Genomic DNA, 26,940 nt, shown 5'->3' with positions numbered 1-26,940 from the left:
CCTGGGTGGAGGCGATGGAGGTGGCCGCAGCGAGAGGGCCCTGGGTGGAGGCGATGGAGGTGGCCGCAGCGAGAGGGCCCTGGGTGGAGGCGATGGAGGTGGCCGCGGCGAATCGAGAAATTACCTCTTCTCCTGACAAAGGGATGCCATCGTCTGGGCGTTAAAAGAGATGAGCCGAGCACATTTGAAGCCAGTTGGAAAATGGGCCCACTTGCCTAATGGCAATTGTCTCAATTCTCGGGTAAATGCTAGTCGTGGATCAATCACCTGGATGGCGTGGGAGTGGGTGTAGTTCGATCGCTGGACCAAGGGACGTATCCTCTCCCTCAGGGGAGGTTTCAGCGTCTGACATGACTTAAACAACATGGAAAGCAGTGGTTGTCATTTGAAAACTGTTGCTGAAAAACAGTAAGTGAGAGAACATGGGTAAGTTGACATATTTATTCCTGTTGGAAAGGTGATAATTGTAAGAGTGAGTCCATAGGCTGAACTGCAAGCGAGAGGAATAAGCATAATTGTGCCGTGCTTATAGGCTATAAGGTAAATAGGTGAATGACATGTCACACATGGCTAAAAGGAAAGCGGATGAAGGAGATTCAATGCTGATGATGATACGTTTGTATTCATTCCCATTATGCCCCCGTAGAATAGGAAACACAAGTGAATTATGTTCTGCTAACTGGATGAAGTTAAACAACCATCCAGACCAGCCTTCCTGGTTGAACTTTCGTAAACTACATTTGTGATTAGCCTCTCCTATCAGTGGTTTGGCCTCAAACAGCATCCCTCATGGCTGTGACTCGTCTCCATCAGTCTGGGCTGTGGATGGGAAGGGAATTTCAGAGCTGTCTTCTTCAAAGGCATCTTCCAGACAGACATCAAGGCTCTTGGGACCTGGATGCTGGATTCCATCTTGACTATACACCCTAAGGTCGGGCAAGGGGTGCTGGTGGGTATGGACTGTGCCAAAGTCTTTATTGAAGTGCAGACAGTCAACAGCTGTACATTCAAAATAAGTGTGTAGGTTTACAGTATCAGTGAGTGTTTGTTTTTTTTGACTCAACTCTGTCGCCGTGGTTACTGCTTACTGTTGATGGAAGAAGTCTTTTTTTAAACGTTGAGTTGGCACATACTGCATTTCCAATGGGGATATTCTCTTAAAAAGATACATGTTTTGCTGATTACTCTTTAATAAATACTTTGTTTGGTTATAGCCATATTAGAAGTCAACAGAAGTGTATAAGTAGTAGACAGGTTTCCCACTCAAACCAAAGCCCCATAAACACTGACCTCAACTGGTTTGGTAAAGATGATGTGAATATTCATCACAAAAAAAAATTAATATCTACAAGTGATAACGGACACCTTTTTTTTTTTATACAAAAAATGTATGCGTCTGTGCCTGTTGCATATTTTCTCATTTCAAGGCCATATAAGAACCATTTAAAAACAGGAGAAAGATAGGAGAGAGAGCTCACTCCTTAATAGAGAGGAAGGGAAGTTGGTGTGCGTTAATTTGAATCTGGGGTAGTGGTATATGAGGGGAGAGTCCACGAGGAGCGACTGTGAGGAGTCAGATTTCAGTGTTTTAGTCCTGGAGTCTAAAGGAACCTTTGTTTCATTTGGAACTGCGGGCAGTCCAAGGAAACCGAGAGTGAGTGAGGGGAGATCGAGACATTTTAAAGAGAGTGAGTGAGTGAAGGATAGAGCAGTGCTCCAACTCTTACCACTATCACATTGGAACAAGAGGACTTTTGTGTGGACTTACCTAGACTGAAGATGACTTCCCGGTAAATTCACACATATTTTACGCGTATTGAAAGTGTTTCAACAAAACCCCAAAAAAATTATTCAGCTAAATTCTTAACTTTTCCCCCCTTTATCATCAGCCTCTCCCTGTGGTCCGTTGGAATACACCTCACACTGTGGTACTGCCAACTGTCGACTGCATATCGCCTTCTGGACGGTATGTCGCGCTCATCATATTTCTTTCTGTTCTCTCTCATTTGGCTCAAGTGGTTTGCTATTGTGTAACTGTGAGAAAGTATTGCCTAGCAAATATGCATCCATTCATTCATTCATGCATGTTTTGCCTAATAGTTTGATGAAGTCACATAGTCAGTGCATGTTTAGTGATAAGATTTAGTGATAATGCATATCGTATTCTAAAATTTCTTGGTGCAATCAATGCCTTTGCAGAAAGTTTAACTTTTTTGGACATTGGTCCTGTGCCATTATTATAGCGTTATGAAACTGAGTGATGGGTCCATAAACGCTTTCTTTGTGGGTCTAGTGTTGGGATTTAAGAATGTTTATAAATATGAAAAATAAAAATACTTTTTAAGTCATACAGACTGATGCATGAAACTGCTGAGTTGGATGAACGTTGCGGGTGTAAATACGCAGCGCATGTCTTTGACACCATCAACAACCAAGCGTAAAACCAAGCAATGCCATTATTATTTGCGTAACGTGTAATTCTGGTAAAGCTTTATCTCATATCTTGACAGTGCGACACTTCACAAAATGCGCAGCCAGAACATGTCCATAGTGTGGAACAAATTGGGGAGCTTAAACTGATGCGCTTGCTGTGCGCTCTGTGTCTACCGAGACATTTCAATGACCTGTCACCGACGGCTCCGTGATTAATGGTCCTGCTACAGAGCAAAGTAACGCATGATGTGAGCGAACCAGGCTAATGCATTGGCCTCTGAAAGCAATTGACACAGACAGACTAGTGTTGCAGTGTAATCATGGACGCAGACGGGTCATCTTCAGATGGCTAAGTGTTTTTTATGACGGAGCGCATAAACTACCTGTTGCATCAGTAGCTAACCAATTGAGTTTGGGCTCTATCACTATACATTTCCGCATATAACCAGCCAGTAGAAATCATTAAATTTAGAATTGTATAGGACAGTTGGGACTGATTCTGTGCCTGGGCCAAACAAAATGATACACTTTCAAATGGTGTTGGGGTGTGCCTCGTGTGTGTGCGCGCGCATGCTAGCATGTATGCGTCTGTCTAATGACAGGTCCCTGACTTGGCTTAAACTTCAACTCAAGGTCAGGTCAATGCATGGGTTGATATGAGGATTTTTCATTTTATTTTAATGTTATATATACGGCTCGTCATGTTAAAGGACCATGTGCAGACCGACAGATAATTACTGTCGCTCTTCATCAGTAGAAACGCACGCAGAATGCCGTTTTCACAAGCTCTGGAGATCATATGTGTACAAAACATTATGAACACCTGCTCTTTCCATGACATAGACTGACCAGGTGAATCCAGGTGAAAGCTATGATCCCTTATTGATGTCACTTCAATCAGTGTAGATGAAGGGGTGGAGACAGGTTAAGGAATCGTTTTTAAGACGAGACATAGATTGTATACAATACCGTTCAAAAGTTTGGGGTCACTTAGAAATGTCCTTGTTTTTGAAAGAAAAGCAATTTTGTTGACCATTAAAATAACATCAAATTGATCAGAAATACAGTGTAGACATTTTTAATTGAATATCTACATAGGGGTACAGAGGCCCATTATCAGCAACCATCACTCCTGTGTTCCAATGGCACGTTGTGTTAGCTAATCCAAGTTTCTCATTTTAAAAGGCTAATTGATCATTAGAAAACTTTGAAATTATGGTAGCACAGCTGAAAACTGTTATACTGATTAAAGAAGCAATAAAACTGACCTTCTTTAGACTAGTTGAGTATCTGTAGCATCAGCATTTGTGGGTTCGATTACATGCTCAAAATGGCCAGAAACAAAGTACTTTCTTCTGAAACTCGTCAGTCTATTCTTGTTCTGTAAAAAATTAAGGCTATTCCATGCGAGAAATTGCCAAGAAACTGAAGATCTCGTACAACGCTGTGTACTACTCCCTTCACAGAACAGTGCAAACTGGCTCTAACCAGAATAGAAAGAATCACATCAAATCAAATGTTATTTGTCACATACACATGGTTAGCAGATGTTAATGCAAGTGTAACGAAATGCTTGTGCTTCTAGTTCCGACAATGCAGTAATAACCAACGAGTAATCTAACCTAACAATTCCACAACTACTACCTTATACACACAAGTGTAAAGGGATAAAGAATATGTACATAAAGATATATGAATGAGTGATGGTACAGAACGGCATAGGCAAGATGCAGTAGATGGTATCGAGTACAGTATATACATATGAGATGAGTAATGTAGGGTATGTAAACATAAAAGTGCATAGTTTAAAGTGGCTAGTGATACATGTATTACATAAAGATGGCAAGATGCAGTAGATGATATAGAGTACAGTATATACATATACATTATATTAATTAAGTGGCATTGTTTAAAGTGGCTAGTGATACATTTTTGATCAATTTCCATCAATTTCCATTATTAAAGTGAGCTGGAGTTGAGTCAGTATGTTGGCAGCAGCCACTCGATGTTAGTGGTGGCTGTTTAACAGTCTGATGGCCTTGAGATAGAAGCTGCTTTTCAGTCTCTCGGTCCCTGCTTTGATGCACCTGTACTGACCTCGCCTTCTGGATGATAGCGGGGTGAACAGGCAGTGGCTCGGGTGGTTGTTGTCCTTGATGATCTTTATGGCCTTCCTGTGACATCGGGTGGTGTAGGTGTCCTGGAGGGCAGGTAGTTTGCCCCCGGTGATGCGTTGTGCAGACCTCACTACCCTCTGGAGAGCCTTATGGTTGTGGGCGGAGCAGTTGCCGTACCAGGCGGTGATGCAGCCCAACAGGATGCTCTCGATTGTGCATCTATAGAAGTTTGTGAGTGCTTTTGGTGACAAGCCGAATTTCTTCAGCCTCCTGAGGTTGAAGAGGCGCTGCTGCGCCTTCTTCACAACGCTGTCTGTGTGGGTGGACCAATTCAGTTTGTCCGTGATGTGTACGCCGAGGAACTTACTACCCTCTCCACTACTGTCCCGTCGATGTGGATAGGGGGGTGCTCCCTCTGCTGTTTCCTGAAGTCCACAATCATCCCTTTTGTTTTGTTGACGTTGAGTGTGAGGTTATTTTCCTGACACCACACTCCGAGGTCCCTCACCTCCTCCCTGTAGGCCGTCTCATCGTTGTTGGTAATCAGCCTACCACTGTAGTGTCGTCCGCAAACTTGATGATTGAGTTGGAGGTGTGCATGGCCACGCAGTCGTGGGTGAACAGGGAGTACAGGAGAGGGCTCAGAACGCACCCTTGTGGGGCCCCAGTGTTGAGGATCAGCGGGGTGGAGATGTTGTTACCTACCCTCACCACCTAGGGGCGGCCCGTCAGGAAGTCCAGTACCCAGTTGCACAGGGCGGGGTCGAGACACAGGGTCTCGAGCTTGATGACGAGTTTGGAGGGTACTATGGTGTTAAATGCTGAGCTGTAGTCGATGAACAGCATTCTCACATTGGTATTCCTCTTGTCCAGATGGGTTAGGGCAGTGTGCAGTGTGGTTGCGATTGCGTCGTCTGTGGACCTATTGGGGCGGTAAGCAAATTGGAGTGGGTCTAGGGTGTCAGGTAGGGTGGAGGTGATATGGTCCTTGACTAGTCTCTCAAAGCACTTCATGATGACGGAAGTGAGTGCTACGGGGCGGTAGTCGTTTAGCTCAGTTACCTTAGCTTTCTTGGGAACAGGAACAATGGTGGCCCTCTTGAAGCATGTGGGAACAGCAGACTGGGATAAGGATTGATTGAATATGTCCATAAACACACCAGCCAGCTGGTCTACGCATGCTCTGAGGACGCGGCTGGGGATGCCATCTGGGCCTGCAGCCTTGCGAGGGTTAACACGTTTAAATGTTTTACTCACGTCGGCTGCAGTGAAGGAGAGTCCGCAGGTTTTGGTAGCGGGCCGTGTCAGTGGCACTGTATTGTCCTCAAAGCGAGCAAAGAAGTTATTTAGTCTGTCTGGGAGCAAGACATCCTGGTCCGCGACGGGGCTGGTTTTCTTTTTGTAATCCGTGATTGACTGTAGACCCTGCCACATACCTCTTGTGTCTGAGCCGTTGAATTGCAACTCTACTTTGTCTCTATACTGACGCTTAGCTTGTTTGATTTTCTTGCGGAGGGAATAGCTACACTGTTTGTATTCGGTCATGTTTCCGATCACCTTGCCCTGGTTAAAAGCAGTGGTTCGCGCTTTCAGTTTCGCGCGAATGCTGCCATCAATCCACGGTTTCTGGTTGGGAATGTTTTAATAGTTGTTGTGGATATGACATCGCCGATGCACTTTCTAATGACCTCGCTCACCGAATCAGCGTATTCGTCAATGTTGTTGTTGAACGCAATGCGGAACATATCCCAATCCACGTGATCGAAGCAGTCTTGGAGCGTGGAATCAGATTGGTCGGACCAGCGTTGAACAGACCTGAGCGCGGGAGCTTCTTGTTTTAGTTTCTGTCTGTAGGCTGGAAGCAACAAAATGGAGTCGTGGTCAGCTTTTCTGAAAGGAGAGCAGGGGAGGGCCTTATATGCTTCACAGAAGTTAGAATAACAATGATCCAGGGTTTTACCAGCCCTGGTTGCGCAATCGATATGCTGATAGAATTTAGGGAGTCTTGTTTTCAGATTAGCCTTGTTAAAATCCCCAGCTACAATGAAGGCAGCCTCGGGATATGTGGTTTCCAGTTTACATAGAGTCAAAGAAGAGTGGGAGGCCCCGGTGCACATCTGAGCAAGAGGACAAGTACATTAGAGTGTCTAGTTTGAGAAACAGATGCCTCATAAGTCCTCAACTGGCAGCTTCATAAAATAGTACTCGCAAAACACCAGTCTCAACAGTGAAGAGGCGACTCCGGGATGCTGGTCTTCTTGGCAGAGTTGCAAAGAAAAAGCCATATCTCAGACTGGCCAATAAAAAGAAAAGATTAAGATGGGCAAACGAACACAGATACTGGACAGAGGAATTCTGCCTAGAAGGCCAGCATCCCGGAGTCGCCTTTTCACTGTTGACGTTGAAACGGATGTTTTGCGGGTACTATTTAAGGAAGCACCTTTAGTTGTTTTCGCCTGACATTTGACATTTTCCTCGACTGTATTTGTTATGGATCACGGCGCAGGGAATGTTAGCTGTTCGGTTTGTGGCCTTGCCATTACTCATAAGCTGCTGGAAGATTATTCGCTTTTTTCGGATAAAAAAATTGTCCCGTGTGCGCTGCGTTTGCCAGACAAGACCGTAAGGGACAAATATTTCCAGGCACATGTATGCAGTAAATACTTGAACAGACAAAGCTGTCGCCTAGAAAAGGTTCCATCTTTGTGTATTTGTTGAAATCGAGCTGGTTTTACCCATTTTGGAGTTTTGTGCTGTAGCCTACCCACCACCTATACTTTTTAACTATCTCTTGTTCCCTGAAGTATGGCTGTGTTTACACAGGCATCCCGAATCTGATCTTTTTTTCTCCCTAATTGGTCTTTTGACCAATCAGATCAGCTCTGAAAAAGATCTGATATGAAAGGATCTTGATGTGATTGGTCAAAAGAACAATTAGTTGAAAAAATATCAAAATTGGGCTGCCTGTCTAAACACAGCTGTTGTAGGCTCCATGTGTAGTGATAAGGACTACCCCTAATGGTTTCCTTATCAGCCTTGTCCTAGACAAATACCTGGCTAAGTGTGTGGCATTGTAATGAGCCCTTACACATACCATGAGTATGAGGTACTGGCATAGCTAGTTAATCAATCAATCAAATGTGTTTATTAAAGCACTCTTTACATCAGCCGATGTCACAAAGTGCTGTGCAGAAACCCAGCCTAAAACCCCAAACAGCAAGCAATGTAGCTGTAGAAGTTAGGTTGTTTTTCTTGTGGAGACATCGTAAAATGAGTTTGTGGGAATTCACTCATGGTGATTTGTCTCTCTTAATGCTTGTTAATGTGAATTTGATCAGCTAGCAGGCACAATGCGCCATTCCGGCCTTTGTGCTACCCCAAGTCTAAATGTATGATTGAGCATTTCCAATTCAGATTAAGGTTGAAGACTGATGCCTCTTAAACCTAAATGTGTTGATGTACTAATGATCTGTTTATCTACGGTTAAATCCTTCAATAGGCTAATTAGAGAACTCAAAATGCACCATTTGAAGGGATTATGTCGAATGTCTTTATACAATGGAGCAAGGACCTTAACATTTTAGATGGTTAGGTCCTACAGTGCATGTGAAGGCGGCCTACTCATGTTAATTGGAAGGTGGGTGGAATTTGTCAATCTGCTTAGTGTTGGCGCCTTCCATCTGGTCCACACATGCAAAAGACTCTCTTAAAGATGTTTATGGGACTATTTTAATAAACACGGAGACAATGGACGTTGTTCAAAAGAGGAGCACAATGATTCATCTCCAAACAGTGCTGACACAACTACATTCCTGTAACCTAGTCTGTACTGTATGTAGTAGCCTATATATCTCTCTTCTAAGAGAGAACCGTTGGAGGCAGGAAAAGTAATCCCATGTGTTTCACTAGTGGCTGTAATGATGATGACTATGAGGTGGCGCAGCTGCTTTTCAGTCGCGTCTCCTGGGGCCTAACAGCACCTTACTATACCATAGATTTACTTCCGGCGTCGACAGAGATGGCCGCCTCACTTCGCGTTCCTAGATTTGTTCGTTATTCTGTACTGACACGCTCATTCCGTGTGAGGACCACCAATTGATTCTCCTCAGGAAGGGAGCTGAGGGCTGTTGCTGTTGCTGAATATAATTTTTAGGGACTGTATGCTTTCAAAGAGATGCTTTCATGAAATGAATGTAAACGTCTGCACAGTGTCTCATGATGCTGCACATATATTCTACACAGATAAGATCACTCAGAAGCATGCCAAAAATGTGTGTTTGTGTGTGTGTGCGCGTACCTGTATACTCTTACGTCTGGACCGGTCCCATGGAGGTTTGAACCAGAGAGAGGGGGCGTGGATGGTTTGTTTGTCCACCCATGGCTGCTCCCATGTTGGGACAACAGAGAGGGAGAGAGGCCTCCCACCAGGCTGCTAAGGTTAGCTGTAATGAAGGATGAGTGGCAGCTCTGTCCTGGCTGTAGGGAAGTAGTAGGGCCAGAAATCAGACTGCATCACCCCTCACAGCGGCATGGCCAATACTGAATGTCAACAGACTCAACACCTCAGTTTGCATCACATGATGATGTGGCCGGTGACACTATACTTCTTGAAGGTTGAATATCTTATCTCGACTGGTGACATGCAAAACATTTTGGGACTCTATCAACAGTGGACTAATGAAACAAATACCAAAATCTTGTTTTTTTGAGTGGACTTTCCCTTTAAGTGGTCCAAAGACGAGCTGAGTTCATAAAGATGAGCTTTCTTTTTGAGTGGACTATCCCTTTAAGTAAGCCATCGTCCATTGCTGATGAGACTGTGGTGATGTTGCTAGGCTACCTTGCCATAAATCCCTGATTTGCGCCACTCCCATATTCCTGTCTAGAATTTGAGTGAAAAGCAGAGAGGTGATGTTTGTACCTGATCTCCTCTACTTAGATATGTAATAAAGATGATTTAGCGCCTCCTTTCAGTAAAAAAGACATACAAGTGGGTCCCAGGCCACACATGGTAAACATTTATTTATGTTATATGTAAATCTGTGCTCCCTCTGTCTCTTCCTGATTGAATAACAGACCTTGGACACCACGGCTGTATTAGACTTGTAATGCGAAACAATTTCTGCATTCCAAGTTCCAAACTCTGGACAATATTAAGCAGAGGAGGATGAAGATGATAATTCATCAAACTGGGCAGCTCAGTTTAGTCCTCTCTCCTCTCCCCAAACGGACAGCGTGTGTGTGAACATGTGTGGGAGAAATGGCCAGGCAGGCAGAGGAAGGGGAGGAGAAGGTGGGACCTTTATGTAAGCTATTGTAAGAGTACTGTTGCTATCAAGCCACAGATCAACAAACCTTTAACCTTGTCACCGCGTTTTTGCGACAAATTAGACCAAATCATTGCACATTGCAATGCAAAATGTTAGAATTGCCACAGGAATCTGTCGTCCCCCCCCCCCCCCCCCCCCCCCTCCACAAATATCACAAAAAATCCCTGTGAAATCCTGGAGGAACTGCAATTTACTGTGGTGACTGGTGTTGATATCTAATTCCTGCTGTCTTTACATTCATCTCTCATTAATTCTCCTATCATTGCATTCATCTGTCTGTTGAAATCACAGCTTTGTACATCAACCAGCCTAGTGCCCTCCCCCCAAAAAAAATGTCTCTCTTTCATTTTGAGGTCTTGAATCAAATGCAACTTGCCCCCCCCCCCACCCTCCCTCTCCCCCTTTTTTATTTTTATCAGGCCGGCATTTATTTATCTAACCTTTATTCACCTGGAAGGAACCTTGTGTTTGAGCCTCTCCTTCCAAAGAGAGCGGAATGTTGCCTTAAACTAAGAAAGAAAATGTTCCTACATTAGGTCACATTCCAAAGGTTTTAGAAGTGCCTCAAATCTATTAATTAATAGGTGAAACCTGTATGAAATGTTAATGTTTTTCTGGGAGTGCCCACGGAATGCCTTGGCGCCATTCGACAGACAGAGGCCTGATGGGAGATGTATCCTGATCTGGAGAGTCACTGTCAGACTGGAAGGATGTGGGTGAAAACAAGCAGGTGTCTGTTTCTATGAGACCTCAGATAATCTTGGTGATATACCGTTTATACCGTATACTGGAGTATTTCGAAATACCAACGGGATAATTTTCCACATTGTAATTCTTTTTTCAACAAAAATTGATATTTTGCGGGTTGGGGGCACCGCCTCCTTCGGGGGCTGCGGGGATGTGTGCTATGCTACTGTGAACGCTGCGTGTAACACATCCGGTGTCAGGATAAATAAAACGCAAGGTCTGCTAACTTTCTTTAATTATGTTTAATTACCGCAAACACTGAATGGCAAATGCAATTTTCGTATATACGGGTTCGCTGTTTCACCGCGCAGGATGAACAGAGAACTGGCACGAAGTACGTAAACAGCTGTTCTTATACCGTGATGACGTCGTTTCAACGAGTCTGTTAGCCTATCACAGTAGAGGCTGGGCTTGGTTTAGACTCTGCCCCCCCCTTTGCTGGCCCCTTGGCGCGTTCCTTTGTCCACCTCTGGTTGCTGGGTAGATTAGCTCCGTCTTGGGTCTGTCGATTCTACACTAAAACAGTTCCTAATATGGTATTGTCCAGTATTCTAAACTCTTGGTTGGTCTAGAGAGCTGCACCCTTCCCCTCTCCAGACTGTCCACAACTTTTATGGCCTGTGTTGGTCATTCCTTACACCTACACACACTATACAGAGGGGGGTGTGCGTGCATGTGTGTAACAAAACAATATTCCTCTTCAACCAATATGCTAACAGGCTATTATGCATAAACATAAATCCTAACACTACGGCTTATAACTGTAAGTTAAGTATAGCTATAATAAATATAATATGTGTTATATATTATATCAAGCTCAGGGCTCCAGCTATGTTAACTTGCTAGCTAAGTGGTTCGATGTCAATCGCAAGCGTCTTGAGCCTTGTTCACACTGCAGGCCTTAATGCTCCAATCAGTTTTGTTTTTCTAATACGTTTTGGACAACTGACTGTCCAAACAGCAAGTTACAAGTGACCAAATGGGACTTGTGTGTGTTCAGACAGCAGTCATTTGATGACAAGGCTACACTAGTTGTTATAGTAACGAGGTGTGTGCAGTGGTGTAGGCTGATTGGTGGTGGTGCTTGTGCTTCCTATCACTCAGTTATGTAGCAAGTTAAGGTGACAACAATGCCTGCCATGGACGTTACCCAGTTGTTTTGAATGTTCAAAATAATAGTGGTAAGAACACTTTTAAAGCCTCAAAGGATAAGATGATCCAACTTTAAAAACGAGTCCTTTTTGGCTAGCCACAGCAGTCCACTAGCTAGCTGGTCAGCCACAGCAGTCCACTAGCTAGCTAGCTACAGCAGTCCACTAGCTAGCTAGCCAGAGCAGTCCACTAGCTAGCTAGCCAGAGCAGTCCACTAGCTAGCTAGCCACAGCAGTCCACTAGCTAGCTAGCCACAGCAGTCCACTAGCTAGCCACAGCAGTCCGCTAGCTAGCTAGCCACAGCAGTCCACTAGCTAGCTAGCCAGAGTAGTCCACTAGCTAGCTAGCCAGAGCAGTCCACTAGCTAGCTAGCCACAGCAGTCCACTAGCTAGCTAGCCACAGCAGTCCACTAGCTAGCTAGCCAGAGCAGTCCACTAGCTAGCTAGCCACAGCAGTCCACTAGCTAGCTAGCCACAGCAGTCCACTAGCTAGCTAGCCACAGCAGTCCACTAGCTAGCTAGCCAGAGCAGTCCACTAGCTAGCTAGCCACAGGAGTCAACTAAGTTAAGTAGCTAGGTAGCCATTCAGCTTTCTAGCACATTCACTCATTTGTTTGTAAACAAGCTAAAGCTAACATACCACATGTTCTTGTCAAACTGTCAACAGAGTAGCTAGCAAGCGAAAAGATATGCCGATTAACAGTCTAAAAAACATTTGAAGGCAAATTAATCAGATTTGACCGTTCAGACACAAGTCACATGGCCAGGAATCAGATTTGACTGTTCAGACACAAGTCACATGGCCAGGAATCACATTTGACTGTTCAGACACAAGTCACATGGCCAGGAATCAGATTTGACTGTTCATACACAAGTCACATGGCCAGGAATCAGATTTGACTGTTCAGACACAAGTCACATGGCCAGGAAAAATAACAGATTTGAATCTGAAATGCAAATAAATAGGATTTGAGTCACTTCAAACTGCCAATGTGAACACGGCTTGGTTACAGCAGAGACATTCAATGCCCTTCTGGATAAAGATCCCTGTTGCCTAAATAGTTTTATGTGTCGTTGTCACCTTGTGTGCACTTCCAGTAATACCATATGGTACAGAAACGGTATGACGGTATGAACATCTGGATACCGCTCTAACCTTACCAGAGAGAGAGAGTCTTTCTTCTCATCTGAGCCCCGAGAAGCCTTTAGAAGTACAGGCAGCAGGCGTCCCGTCTGGCTGTTGATAGAAGTCGGTACTGCTGCGCGTCTCTGTGTTTGTTCTCTCTCTCTCTCTTGCCAGATGTGATGAGACTAGAGAGAGAGGGGTTCCCCTAATGACAGAGCAGCCGTCTGCAGATTTATCAAGTTGCTTTGGGACTCCAGTGTTTTTGTTCTGTCTGAAAAAAATGTCCGCTTGTCTTTTTGAAGTGGGTGGCGCATCCTTCAAAACGCTGCTTGTATGATTAGCGCCTCAGCTGTTGCTGTCTTAGAAGCTTTCATCATCAACTTTAAACGGTTTTTGGTTGGAGATACCGTATCAGCACTCTGCACAGGCAGTCGGCGTGTAAGGTCATTTGAGGTCACTTGGCTAGGGGGATTCCCTGTGGTCAGTGTTGTTGTTCTAGCCTTGACCTCTCAATGCTCTGGTCACTGACCAGCTGTGCCTCCCAGCATGGTTAATGAACATCCTTATCGGAAGCAAATCCAAGCGCACGGTCAGAGATCCAAGGTCTCACAACATTTCATAATGTAGTATTTACATTCTATCAGACACTCTTATCCAGAGCGACTTATACAGTAGTGAGTGGATACTTTTTCTTTCCTTCCTACTGTTCCCCCGGTGGGAATCGAACCCACAACCGTGGCATTGCAAGCACCATGCTCTGCCAACTGAGCCACAAGGCACTGTAGTATGTGTTGCTGTCATGCTGTTTTCGTGGGTTGGGGTGTGAGGTTCAGTTAGAACCTTTCCAAGGATGCTGTCCGCCTAACTGTTTCAATGGAAGACAGAAAGAGAGAGAGAGAGGGGAAGAGAGAGATGAAGACAGAGAGAGAGAGAGGGGAAGAGAGAGATGAAGACAGAGAGAGAGAGAGGGGAAGAGAGGGGGTTAGAGGATGAGAGAGAGAGAGAAAGAGAGGGGGTAAGACAAAGAGAGAGATGAAGACAGAGCGAGAGAGAGAGAGGAGGGGTTAGATTGAGGGAGAAAGAGAGAGAGGAAGAGAGGGGGTCAGAGGAAGAGAATAGAGGTCGACCGATTCAGAGTTTTCAACACAGATACAGATTATTGGAGGACCAAAAAAAGCCGATACCGATTCATCGGCCGATTTGTATATATCTATTTGTAATAATGACAATAACAACAATACTGAATGAACAATGAACGCTTTTATTTAAACTTAATATAATACATAAATAAATTACATTTAGTCTCAAATAAATAATGAAACATGTTCAATTTGGTTTAAATAATGCAAAACAGTGTTGGAGAAGAAAGTAAAAGTGCAATATGTGCCATGTAAAAAAAGCTAACGTTTAAGTTCCTTGCTCAGAACATGAGAACATATGAAAGCTGGTGGTTCTTTTTAACATGAGTCTTCAATATTCCCAGGTAAGAAGTTTTAGGTTGTAGTTATTATAGGAATTATAGGACGATTTCTCCCTATACCATTTGTACTTCATATACCTTTGACTATTGGATGTTCTTATAGGCATTTATGTATTGCCAGCCTAATCTCGGGAGTTGAAGTCATAAACAGCTCAATGCTTAAAGCACAGGGAAGAGCTGTTTGAATGAATGTTTATGAGCCTGCTGCTGCCTACCACCGCTCAGTCAGACTGCTCTATCAAATATCAAATCATAGACTTAATTATAATATAATAACACACAGAAATACGAGCCTTAGGTCATTAATATGGTCAAATCTGGAAACTATCATTTCGAAAACAAAACGTTTATTCTTTTCAGTGAAAAACGGAACCGTTACGTATTTTATCGAACGGGCGGCATCCCTAAGTCTAAATATTGCTGTTACATTGCACAACCTTCAATGTTATGTCATAAGTATGTAAAATTGATTATATGCAACGCAGGACAAGCTAGATAAACTAGTAATATCATCAACCATGTGTAGTTAACTAGTGATTATGTTAAGATTGATTATTTTTCATAAGATAAGTTTAATGCTAGCTAGAAACTTACCTTGGCTATTTTCTGCACTCGCATAACAGGTGATCTGCCTGCCACGCAGTCTCCTCGTAGAGTGCATTGTAATCGGCCATAATCGGCATCCAAAAATGCAGATTACCGATTGTTGAAAACTTGAACTAGGCCCTAATTAATCGGCCATCGGTCGACCTCTAGAAGAGAGAGATGAAGGCAGAGAGAGATAGAGAGGGGGTTAGATTAAGAGAGAGATGAAGACAGAGAGAGAGAAGAGGGGGTTAGAGGAAGAGAGAGATGAAGACAGCGAAAGAGAGAGAAAGAGTGGGGATAAGAGGAAGAGAGAGATGAAGACAGAGAGAGAGAGAGAGAGAAGAGACGGGGTTAGAGGAAGAGAGAGAGAGAGGGGGTAAGAGGAAGAGAGAGAGAGAAAGAGAGGGGGTAAGAGGAAGAGAGAGATGAAGACAGAGAGAGAGAGGGGGTAAGAGGAAGAGAGAGATGAAGACAGAGAGAGAGAGGGAGTAAGAGGAAGAGAGAGATGAAGACAGAGCGAGAGAGGGGGTAAGAGGAAGAGAGAGATGAAGACAGAGAGAGAGAGACTATTCTGATGAGTTTCCAGGAAGACCAGACTGTTGGGGAATAGGTTGGGTAGTTTAGACAACACACTACAACTCACTGCCATTTCCACACTCCATTCCCCAAGGGGGCAGCAGCAACCTGACTATGTCCAGGTGCTGAGCCTGGGTGATAAGCACATCAGTGGCTGCCAAGTAGATGATAATCAGTCAGAGTGCCAGCTCGGAGAGGCAGCTGGTTCTGGTGGCCATGATGCCTTTCGTTTGATTGGAATCTTTATCAAATCAAATGTTATTTGTTACGTGCTTTGTAAACAACAGGTGTAGACTAACAGTGAAATACTGACTTACCCTTCTCAACAATGCAGAGATTTTTTGTTGTTGAATTAATTGAAAAATAATAACACAAGGAATAAATACACAATGAGTAATGATAACTTGGCTATATACACGGGGTACCAGTACCGAGTGGAAGTGCAGGGGTACGAGGTAATGGAGGCAGATATGTATATATAGGGAGGGATAAAGGTACTAGGAAACAGGATAGATAATAAACAGTAGCAGCAGCGTATGTGATGAGTCTAAAGAGTCAATGCACATAGTCCAGGTAGCTATTTGGTTAACGATTTAACTAACTAGTTAGCAGTCTTATGGCTTGGGGGGTAGAAGCTGTTCAGGGTCCTGTTGGTTCCAGACTTGGTGCATCGGTAACGCTTGCCTAAAGTAGCAGAGAGAACAGTCTATGACTGGGGTGGCTGGAGTCTTTGACCATTTTTGGGGCCTTCCTCTGACACCGCCTGGTATAGAGGTCCTGGATGGCAGGGAGCTCGGCCCCAGTGATGTACTGGGCCGTACACACTACACTCTGTAGCGCCTTGCAGTCGGATGCCAAGTAGTTGCCATACCAAGAGGTGATGCAACCGGTCAAGATGCTCTCAATGGTACAGCTGTATAACTAAAGACTCTCCCTGAACAGTAATTATTATGATTGTGTTGTATGTATTATATGTCCTGAGAGAGGTGGAGCTGTCTGTTATGCTCTGTAATGATGGGCTGCCCACAGTCATTCTATTGTAATGGGTCTGACATAATGTTATGGGGATCGTCAGAAACGGGCTATTATTATGTCCCATGGGACTCTTCCAAAAACACGTCCATGATAAATATTGACCCAAATTACTTTGACTGTGTTGATCTCGTTTAAATGCAGATGTAATTGTCATGATTATTGTATCATTCAATGCTCAATATGACTTTTTATGTATGTTTTCTCCCATTTTTTTTGATGTTGTCTCATCTCTGCAACTCCCCCAACGGGCTCGAGAGGCAAAGGTCGAGTCATGTGTCCCCCGAAACATGACCTGCCAAACTGAACTTCTTCTAACACCCGCCCGCACCAATGTGTCAGAGGAAAGACTGTTCAACTGATGACCGAGATCAGCCTGCATGAGCCAAGTAAAACCTCCCCGTCCAAACCCTCCAATAACTCGGACAACGCTGGGACAATTGTGCACCACCCTATGGGACTCCCGATCACGTCCGTTTGTGATACAGCCTGGGATCGAGCCCAGGTCTGTAGTGACACCTCTAGCACTGCGATGCAGTCCCTTAGACCGCTGCACCACTCGGGAGGCACTTACGCTACTTTTAAATATGTACCTGCATCTCCCTCACTCAGCTTTGTGTCTTGAGTTAACCATCTGTTATCTTGACTCAATAATGTTTTCTCCCACATCTCTTCTTCTAAAGCAATCAGCCGTTACTTTGAATGGAAACGAAGCGTTTGTCATGGAGGTTACACGCTTCACTGCATGGTCCACTGTCCATTTCCCCTCCCTAGTCAAGATGCTAATGACCCGTAAGTGTTAGGCTACAGATGAGAATCTGAAGCCAAAGTCCACAAGCAAATACTTTAGTGTTTTCTGTACTTGGTGGTAAAGTTGTTTGGATATAAAGTGTGTTGTTGTTCCTATAGATACTGGCGTACTGTAACAGCTGAGTCAGACCTGGCATCCATGCGAAGTCAAGGGGATTCTGCACGCTGTGATTTCTAACGGGAAACACAATGCATGCGGAGCATACCTGGCAACCCGTGATATAAAATGCTCCGAAAAACCCTGAGAACGAAATATAAACTCAGCTCCGATTCCCTCTCCACTCACCGTTCTTGAGATATCATTGGCTGTGAAATCGCTCCATTGTGGGTGTATTGAGCTTAAGTGTGCCGTCAAGGCAGGAGTTAGTTTTGGGCACAGAGTGAGTGTGTTGACACAGTATAATGTATGGAGAGTATTATGTTGAACTCTTGGCTAAGGGAAGGGTGGGTGTTTTTCAGCCAATGTGTTTTGAATGGACGCGACACCTATGGGTTTTGGAATGTTTTATTTAACCTTTATATAACTAGGCAAGTCAGTTAAGAACAAATTCTTATTTAACCCTGACAACGCTGGGCCAATTGTGTGCTGCCCTATGGGACTCCCAATCACAGCCGGTTGTGATACAGCCTGGAATCAAACCAGGGTTTGTAGTGATGCCTCTAGCACTGAGATGCAGTGCCTTAGACCTCTGCGTCACTCGGGAGCAAGTGGAAGTGGTGTCCAGGGCCAGGGTTTACCCAAGCGGTGTCCGGGGCCAGCGTTTTACCTATTGTTAAGGGTTAGAGAAGAGACTTCTGGGTTAGAGGAGCCACTTGTCAGCAACTGCGGGCGGGCAAGGATGCCAGTCCTCCCCTGCTGCTTTGTGGGTAACCATAAACATACCCATAATCCAGTGTCACATGTCTCGGAGGATCTTGTGGTCATGGAGATGGGGAGGGATAAGAGACGGGAGTTTGGCACAAGGAGAGGAATGCAATGAGGGTGTGCCATGGCAACGAACAGACCCTAGCACCCATTTAGCTAAATGTGGGGAGAAATCCTTATTGTTTGTGACGAGGGACATGTCTTGGGGAGCCCTTCTACAAAGTGGGGCCCTTTATTGCTGACAGGATGTTCGTAGACGTTCGCATGCCACTGTTAAATGGCCAGTCAATGAGCTAGACTGAAGGAAAGAAGAAATAACTATTTCCTAAGACTAGCTAGTCAGTTGAAATGTCTGTAAGATGACCACACCGGTCTAAATAGATCTGTTTCAATAGCGTTTGTTTCACAATAAACTGCGGTTGTGATCCTCACTTTAGTTTATAGTCACAGACCTCACACAAACAATACACTTTGTTCTGAATGGATCTGCTTGTTTTTAACGTTAATTAGTGTTTAATTGTTCCCATGCCAACTAGATATTCTCAGTAAACTTCATGTGAAGTTATTTAACATCCTCAGGCAGTGTATTAAACCTTCTTATTCCTCGTCTCTCTCTCTCAGGGTCATGTTTTCAATGACTGGTCGACTGCTTTTCATTTTCCCAACACTCCCCTTCTCTCTGTTAGTTTTGACTTGTGTGAAGCAAATTTCCATTGAATTTTCCATCGGATGATGCAATCTCTCTACTCCACTACTTGGTGTGTAACAGGGGCGTGCGAAGGGAACGGTTGATTATTGTAGTCGTAGCTTTTTCGGTCGGTCTTGTAAGGTCTTTAGAGAGGGGAGTGGGGTGTCCTCCGCCATGACTAGAATTGAAAACAAGAGTTTCAACTCTGAGTTGTTGGATGTTTACCTTCCCCGTCAAGGTGATCCCTCATTCTAAACTTGAAAAGAGAGAAGGGGGGTGACATAAGTAGAAACAGATGGTCAAAGGAGAGAGAAAAGACCGGAGGCAAAGAAGCAAATTTACAAGATAACCTCAAAGTAAAAATCCCAATTACTCCTATTTGGCACATGCAGTGCTTGCATATGCATGCATATTGGCCTGGTAACACTATACAACATTTTCCTCTTGCAAATAAACAAGAAATGTCTTAGAAGTTTCTAAGAAGTCTCTTCAGTAGCAGGTTGTCCTGTATTTGAAGACAGCTGACCATAAAGCTGGCATGGCGCTCCTCATGTGCGCTCATCTTTCACAACATTTTGTGGATCTATATTTCAGCACTGAGTGGAAGTGAGTCGAAGTTCAGATGTTTAGTGCTGTTTGGCATCAAAGAGCCGAGAAAGTAACAGCTCTCTCCTCTGTTAAACAGGCCCTAGCAGCCAAAGAGGCCAAATTGTCAATCTGGACAGTTTAAGATCAAGTGAATAGGGCTTGAGTTGTAGCGTTTGCCTCAGGACCCCATTACCTGGACTGTGTTGGCATGAATCTCATTTGGAACTTTTTGGGAGGAATCGTTGTTGATTAAAGGGAAGATTAATGGTAATTGCAGGACAGGATTACTGTTCAGTGTATGGGTTGTGACGTGCCTGTCCAGGTGGTTGGTTCTTCAGGGCTCTGATCCTTTAACTATAGGGCGGCTCACAAGTGGCCCAGCGTCGTCCATGTTAGGGTTTGGCCGGGGTAGGCCGTCATTGTAAATAATAATTTGTTCTTAACCCTCCTGCTGTGTTTCGGTCGAATTGGACCGATTTACACGTTTTTTTCTCTCTGGAAAATGTAGTTAATTTAATCTGATTGTCATAAGGTTCCATGACTTTGTCCACACAGGGCATCTGAACACACAAAATACATTTTCATGATTTTCATTACATTTTCTGTGTTTTATTTAACTTTTGTAGACCTGTAGTGTTCCCGGTTGAAAATGACCGGTCATTAGAAATGAATGGGTGAGACTACAATTAGTGTATAAAATTTAGTTCAGGCACATGCCCATTCATCAGATAGACACACTTCCTCTCCCAGACCCCAACATGCATGTGTATTTGAGCACACACACACACACACACCTCGCTCCCCTTCTTGGCTTCCATGGTAACCCCCACGGAATCTTTCCCCAATAGAATCTTTCCCCCACAGGAATCACACCTGTTGGAATTCTCACAAACAATCGCAACATTGTTTCAATAATATATAGAACATTTCTCACAGCTCTGGTATATAAAGCTTTTTTGAGGCCTTGCTCGCAATTCATTCTGTGGCAGCACAATGACCAAACGATATACTGTATGTGAGGCTCTTGATCATATCTTTGATCATGACACTGGTGAGGAGGAGAGAGTACTTGTTAAACTTTGACACAAAGTAGTCTGTGATAAATAGCCCAATATGTTTCATCTGAGTATTTGTTATAGTCAAAATAATCCATACATTATGCTTTTTTTTTTTTTACTCAAAAACAAGTTGTATGAGCTCAGGTCAATGAGGCCTACAGGCCATAAATAGCAAATAGAAGTTCAAAACTTATAATGTTCACAAGAACTTAAGTTGATTAAAAATATCATAACACAACATTAGGTGATAATATATGTATTATTCTGGATTTATAATCAGCTATAATGGGGTGGTCATTTTGGACCGGGAACACAGAATTAATTAACATGAAACGAACACAACAGGAGGGTTAACTGACTTACCTAGTTAAATTAAGGTTACATTAAAAAATTGAATATAAAACTATAGTAGAGGAAAGAGAAATGGATATATTCAAGGTCACTCATTATTTTTCATTTATAAATCAAATTCCTATGAATGTATGTCTGCCTTCTTGCTAAATTAAGAGAAATGTGAATTAGAGTCATAAAGAAACAAACTTTATTGGTTACATAACAGTTACAGTTCCGTGGTCCATGGTGGATTTATTAGGTCATTGGATGACTACAGCTTTACATTTCATTTCAGTCATTTAGCAGACGCTCTTATCCAGAGCGACTTACAGTTGTGAGTAGAAACATTTTTGTACTGGGTGGTAGGAATGGTGTTTACCTTGGATGTTATTGCCTCTAATGAGAATGAAGAATCAGGCTTTCAGCTTCTCTGGACGTCAAGCTGAACCTGCTCTGTAGGCCAAGTACAGCAGAGGCTGAAACTATACAGTTCAAATGTACACACAGCTGCTTTGCCTGTTTCGTTGGCAACATCATGCATTGGGTTGTTCCAGTAGCATAGAAGGCTGAGTTAGTTCCCAGCGGGAAAACAGGTTAAAATGATGTCATTACAACTATTTTAACATTAATTATGATGTTATATCAAACAGTTTTGACCGTTAGGCTAGACAGTGGTTCCCTGTATACTTCCGGCCCTTCCTTGGACACTGTGCTATCTAACCTCCAAACGAGCTTCAATGCCATACAACACTCCTTCCGTGGCCTCCAACTGCTCTTAAACGCTAGTAAAACCAAATGCATGCTTTTCAACCGTTCGCTGCCTGCACCCGCACACCCGACTAGCATCACCACCCTGGACGGTTCCGACCTAGAATATGTGGACATCTATAAGTACCTAGGTGTCTGGCTAGACTGCAAACTCTCCTTCCAGACTCATATCAAACATCTCCAATCCAAAATCAAATCTAGAGTCGGCTTTCTATTCCGCAACAAAGCCTCCTTCACTCACGCCGCCAAACTTACCCTAGTAAAACTGACTATCCTACCGATCCTCGACTTCGGCGATGTCATCTACAAAATAGCTTCCAATACTCTACTCAGCAAACTGGATGCAGTTTATCACAGTGCCATCCGTTTTGTTACTAAAGCACCTTATACGACCCACCACTGCGACCTGTATGCCCTAGTCGGCTGGCCCTCGCTACATGTTCGTCGTCAGACCCACTGGCTCCAGGTCATCTACAAGGCTATGCTAGGTAAAGTGCCGCCTTATCTCAGTTCACTGGTCACGATGGCTACACCCACCCGTAGCACGCGCTCCAGCAGGTGTATCTCACTGATCATCCCTAAAGCCAAAACCTCATTTGGACGCCTTTCCTTCCAGTTCTCTGCTGCCTGCGACTGGAACGAATTGCAAAAATCTCTGAAGTTGGAGACTTTTATCTCCCTCAACAACTTTAAAAATCTGCTATCCGAGCAGCTAACCGATCGCTGCAGCTGTACATAGTCCATCTGTAAACTACCCACCCAATTTACCTACCTCACCCCCCATACTGCTTTTATTTATTTACTTTTCTGCTCTTTTGCACACCAGTATCTCTTCTTGCACATGATCATCTGATGATTTATCACTCCAGTGTTAATCTGCTAAATTGTAATTATTCGATTTATTGCCTACCTCATGCCTTTTGCACACATTGTATATAGATTCTCTTTTTTTTCTACCATGTTATTGACTTGTTTATTGTTTACTCCATGTGTAACTCTGTGTTGTTGTCTGTTCACACTGCTATGCTTTATCTTGGCCAGGTCGCAGTTGCAAATGAGAACTTGTTCTCAACTAGCCTACCTGGTTAAATAAAGGTGAAATATAAAAATAAAAATGTTCTTTCTGGAGTTGTCTTGTGGCCTACCAAGAAAACAAGCCCGGTGTTTCTAGCGGTCTGAAACTGTGACCCTAAAGGAATTATTCTACTCCGAAGAAGTGGGTCACTGGGTTCTGAGTCGACCCACCATCTGGGAAGCACTGGAAAATGGAAGTTTAATGTTCTGGGAGGACTAGAACCTGAGTATGAGTGACCGTGTTATGGGTGTTGAAGCGATGGTTCAGGATGGATTCAATGGAAGGCGAGTGGACTGGAAGTGGCTCTCTTCAGACTTTATAGACTCCCACTGTAATACAAAATGTCAAGACAGATGGTATCGCTCTGAGCTTTAGTGTACATTACTCCAGCCACCCCACAGGAATATTTTTTTTCTAAACTGGGATCTTCAAAACTTCCAAGTGTTGTATACAGACACAGAAACCCCACTCAGTTTAGTCCAGGAAGACTCTTTATAAACAAGAAAAGAAGAGAAAATAGCATATAATGTTTTTTTCTGAGGAGGCTTCTTTATGACTCTGGAACGACCACTGCACTCCTAAGAAAAGTCCCTTATGGATGTCTCTCTAGTCTTCAAGGGGTCACGGTATACTGCAGACCTCCCTTTACAAAGCACTCCATCAGTCACCATTCCCTCTCTCCTCCCCTGAGAGGCTGGGAGCTTTCACACTCTCTGTTGAAAAGGCCTTAAACCGCTGGGGGACATTTTGAAGGCAAGCTGCCAAAGAGAGCAGCAATTGAAACCGAAGTACCATTTTTCTCGGACACTTTGGTCCGAGAGGCGGCAGTACAGCTCGTTAAACACACAGGAAGGTCTCTGAAACAACGTGACATTTACATGATGAGAGCCTCCTTCCCCCTCCAGCCATACACTACAACAGCCATGATCTACCCAAACCAAATAACACTGGCCTGGCCTACACACCAGCGAAGGGATGGGACAAGAGCATGTAGCTCAATTGAACAAGCTATTTTTGATTGGTAACCACTGGCCAGGAATGGACTGGACTGGACTGTACATATTGTATTGTTCTTTACAACAAGAATTTCAGAAAGCTGTAGTCTTTCAGCCTCTTTAATAATCTCTCTTCGTCTATAAAAAGGGGTTGTTGCATAGTTGAAGTTTCCTTGAATAAGCTTCCATTCCAATATAATATCACAACTAATACAGTTTGTGTTCCCAAACTGTTGAACATTGTTCATTCTCCCAGACTTATTGCGGTTTTGGCGTCACGGGTTCAGGTACTTTCACGTCTACTACCTCTCCTCCTCTCTGGCGCTCGTTGTCGCCAGTATACTCATTATTACACACACCTGTCAGCATCATTACGCGCCCCTGCGCCTCATAAGACTCACCTGGACTCCATCACCTTCCTGATTACCTTCCCTATATGTCACTATATTTCATGTCTGTATGCTACTCGTGTTTCTTGTTATGTTTCATGTTCGTTTATTTATTAAATTCACTCCCAGGACTTGCTTCCCGTTTATTAGCGTACAGGTTACAGGTACGGTTACAGTATAGTTGGAAAATGAAATGCCAACAGTTACTCTAGTTAGTTTTAGTTTATTTGGCTAAATACGCTAAATTAAAAAGCACCCTAATTGTGGCACAAGTCCAGTTTCTGTGACATCATTCACTATGTTCCTGTCATTGTTTGTTGTGACATCATTCACTATGTTCCTTTCTGTTGTGACATCATTCACTATGTTCCTGTCTGTTGTGACATCATTCACTATGTTCCTGTCTGTTGTGACATCATTCACTATGTTCCTGTCTGTTGTGACATAATTCAGGGGCGGCAAGTAACCTAGTGGTTACTTTTTTGTATATTTGTTGTATTCATTCGGGTTCCCAGTGCGGACCGAACTGAGGTACCCGTACCAAACGATTCAGTACGAATATGTGTACCGTTCTGAAATCCTGGTGAACGTGCTTCTCAGAGGCCAAAACTTAAAATCTACCTAGATTAGAGATGAAGATGTCTGGGAGGAGTAGACCAGTCACGAGAGACCGTTAGGTCTGTGACCTGTTATAAGAGCTATTTGGCCCTTGGCCTTTTTGGCCCTTGACATTATGCCTAGCCAGAATGGCACAGGAGACCAGACAACATTATCAGTAACACCCTCCTTTTAAATATTTACTTATGTTAGTAGGCCCTGTTTTGGTATGGGATTTTGGCCAGAAGTGAACACGCACACAGTGGCCACTATTGGGCTTGGCAGGGAGTACTCTCTACTCTCTTTCAGTCAGAGCACTTGAGAACATGATTTCCTGTAAAAATTGATGTATTGAGTTCATACAGATTTGCTCTTTATTGGTTAAACTGGAGTCCTACCACTGATCCATGCTAGGTGTTGTCATTAGGATGGTGTTACACTGTCTGCTGAACAAGGAGGAACATATCCTTTATCCTCTGGTGAAACACACACACACACACACACACACACACACACACACACACACACACACACACACACACACACACACACACACACACACACACACACACAAACCCTGAGCTCCATCTGAGTGACTACATCAGACTGGGAGTCTGGTGTACTGTCAACAGGCTCTCTCAATGAGGCACACACACATACACACACAGCATTGGTAACACTCTCAGGCCATATATTAACATTCTCTCTCTCTCCCCGTGTCCTCAGACTGTCTTTACAGACCACCTGAGGTCCTACAGACTGTCTTTACAGACCACCTGAGGTCCTACAGACTGTCTTTACAGACCACCTGAGGTCCTACAGACTGTCTTTACAGACCACCTGAGGTCCTACAGACTGTCTTTACAGACCACCTGAGGTCCTACAGACTGTCTTTACAGACCACCTGAGGTCCTACAGACTGTCTTTACAGACCACCTGAGGTCATACAGTCTGTCTGTACAGACCACCTGAGGTCATACAGACTGTCTGTACAGACCACCTGAGGTCCTACAGACTGTCTTTACAGACCACCTGAGGTCCTACAGACTGTCTTTACAGACCACCTGAGGTCCTACAGACTGTCTTTACAGACCACCTGAGGTCCTACAGACTGTCTTTACAGACCACCTGAGGTCATACAGACTGTCTTTACAGACCACCTGAGGTCATACAGACTGTCTTTACAGACCACCTGAGGTCCTACAGACTGTCTGTACAGACCACCTGAGGTCATACAGACTGTCTTTACAGACCACCTGAGGTCATACAGACTGTCTTTACAGACCACCTGAGGTCATACAGACTGTCTTTACAGACCACCTGAGGTCATGCAGCTCTGTGGTCAAAGAGTTGTTGGCTGAAAGACCACCATCCTGGCAGAGAAGAGGCCTCTGTCGTCTGAATGTTGGACGGGGCACAATAATGCTCTCCACAGAGTCCCACTTACCCCCCTCCAACCCCCAGTGTGTGTGTGTGTGTGTGTGTGTGTGTGTGTGTGTGTGTGTGTGTGTGTGTGTGTGTGTGTGTGTGTGTGTGTGTGTGTGTGTGTGTGTGTGTGTGTGTGTGTGTGTGTGTGTGTGTGTGTGTGTGTGTTAACATGTGTGTGTGCTTCAGAGAGATATGGAGACAGGCAGAGATATGGAGACAGACAGAGAGGCAGAGATATGGAGACAGACAGAGAGGCAGAGATATGGAGACAGACAGGCCTCCCAGCTCAGGCCTCCCAGCTCAGGCCTCCCAGCTCAAGCCTCTGTAGTCCCTGTGATCTCTCACTCTAGCCTAGATGATCCTGCATGCTGTAAAGCACAGGAGGTTGGTGGCATCTTAATTGGCGAGGACTTGTGGTAATGGCTGGAGCGGGAAATAGGTGGAATGGTATCAAATACATCCAACATGGTTTCCATGGTTTCCATGTGTTTGATGCCATTCCGTTCGCTCCGTTACAGCCATTATTATGAGCCGTCCTCCCCTCAGCAGCCTCCACTGCTGTAAAGATGGGCTAAGCTAACTCTGCTAGACTCTGGCCCTTCTTGTCTCTTGGATGGCTGGCGGTTATCTCCTAGTTAGACTCACTGTAACCAAACTATTGGATCCACCAGACAGAAGGTGTGGTGGTCTGACAGCCTTGTGTCTCGGGTCTCTAGCTTCCCAACACCATGGTAGTGATGATGGAAATAGAGAACATTTCAAATC

At 44.1% G+C, this 26,940-nt stretch overlaps 1 protein-coding gene across 1 annotated transcript in view; it reads left to right on the top strand.

The window, feature by feature from the left end:
• Positions 1-1,491: 1,491 nt before the first annotated feature.
• LOC139583299 (collagen alpha-1(XV) chain-like) overlaps positions 1,492-26,940 on the top strand; it is a 111,530-nt gene continuing 86,081 nt past the window's right edge. The window contains exons 1-2 of the mRNA XM_071414208.1: positions 1,492-1,790; positions 1,890-1,966. Coding sequence (XP_071270309.1) covers positions 1,780-1,790; positions 1,890-1,966 — 88 coding nt within the window. The 5' untranslated portion in view covers positions 1,492-1,779. The remainder of the gene's footprint in view (positions 1,791-1,889; positions 1,967-26,940) is intronic.

This window comes from Salvelinus alpinus, chromosome 8, assembly GCF_045679555.1.
Source record: "Salvelinus alpinus chromosome 8, SLU_Salpinus.1, whole genome shotgun sequence".
Lineage (NCBI taxonomy): Eukaryota > Metazoa > Chordata > Actinopteri > Salmoniformes > Salmonidae > Salvelinus > Salvelinus alpinus.
The sequence above is the reverse complement of the archived record's forward strand: the minus strand, read 5'-3'. Positions and strand labels throughout refer to the sequence as shown.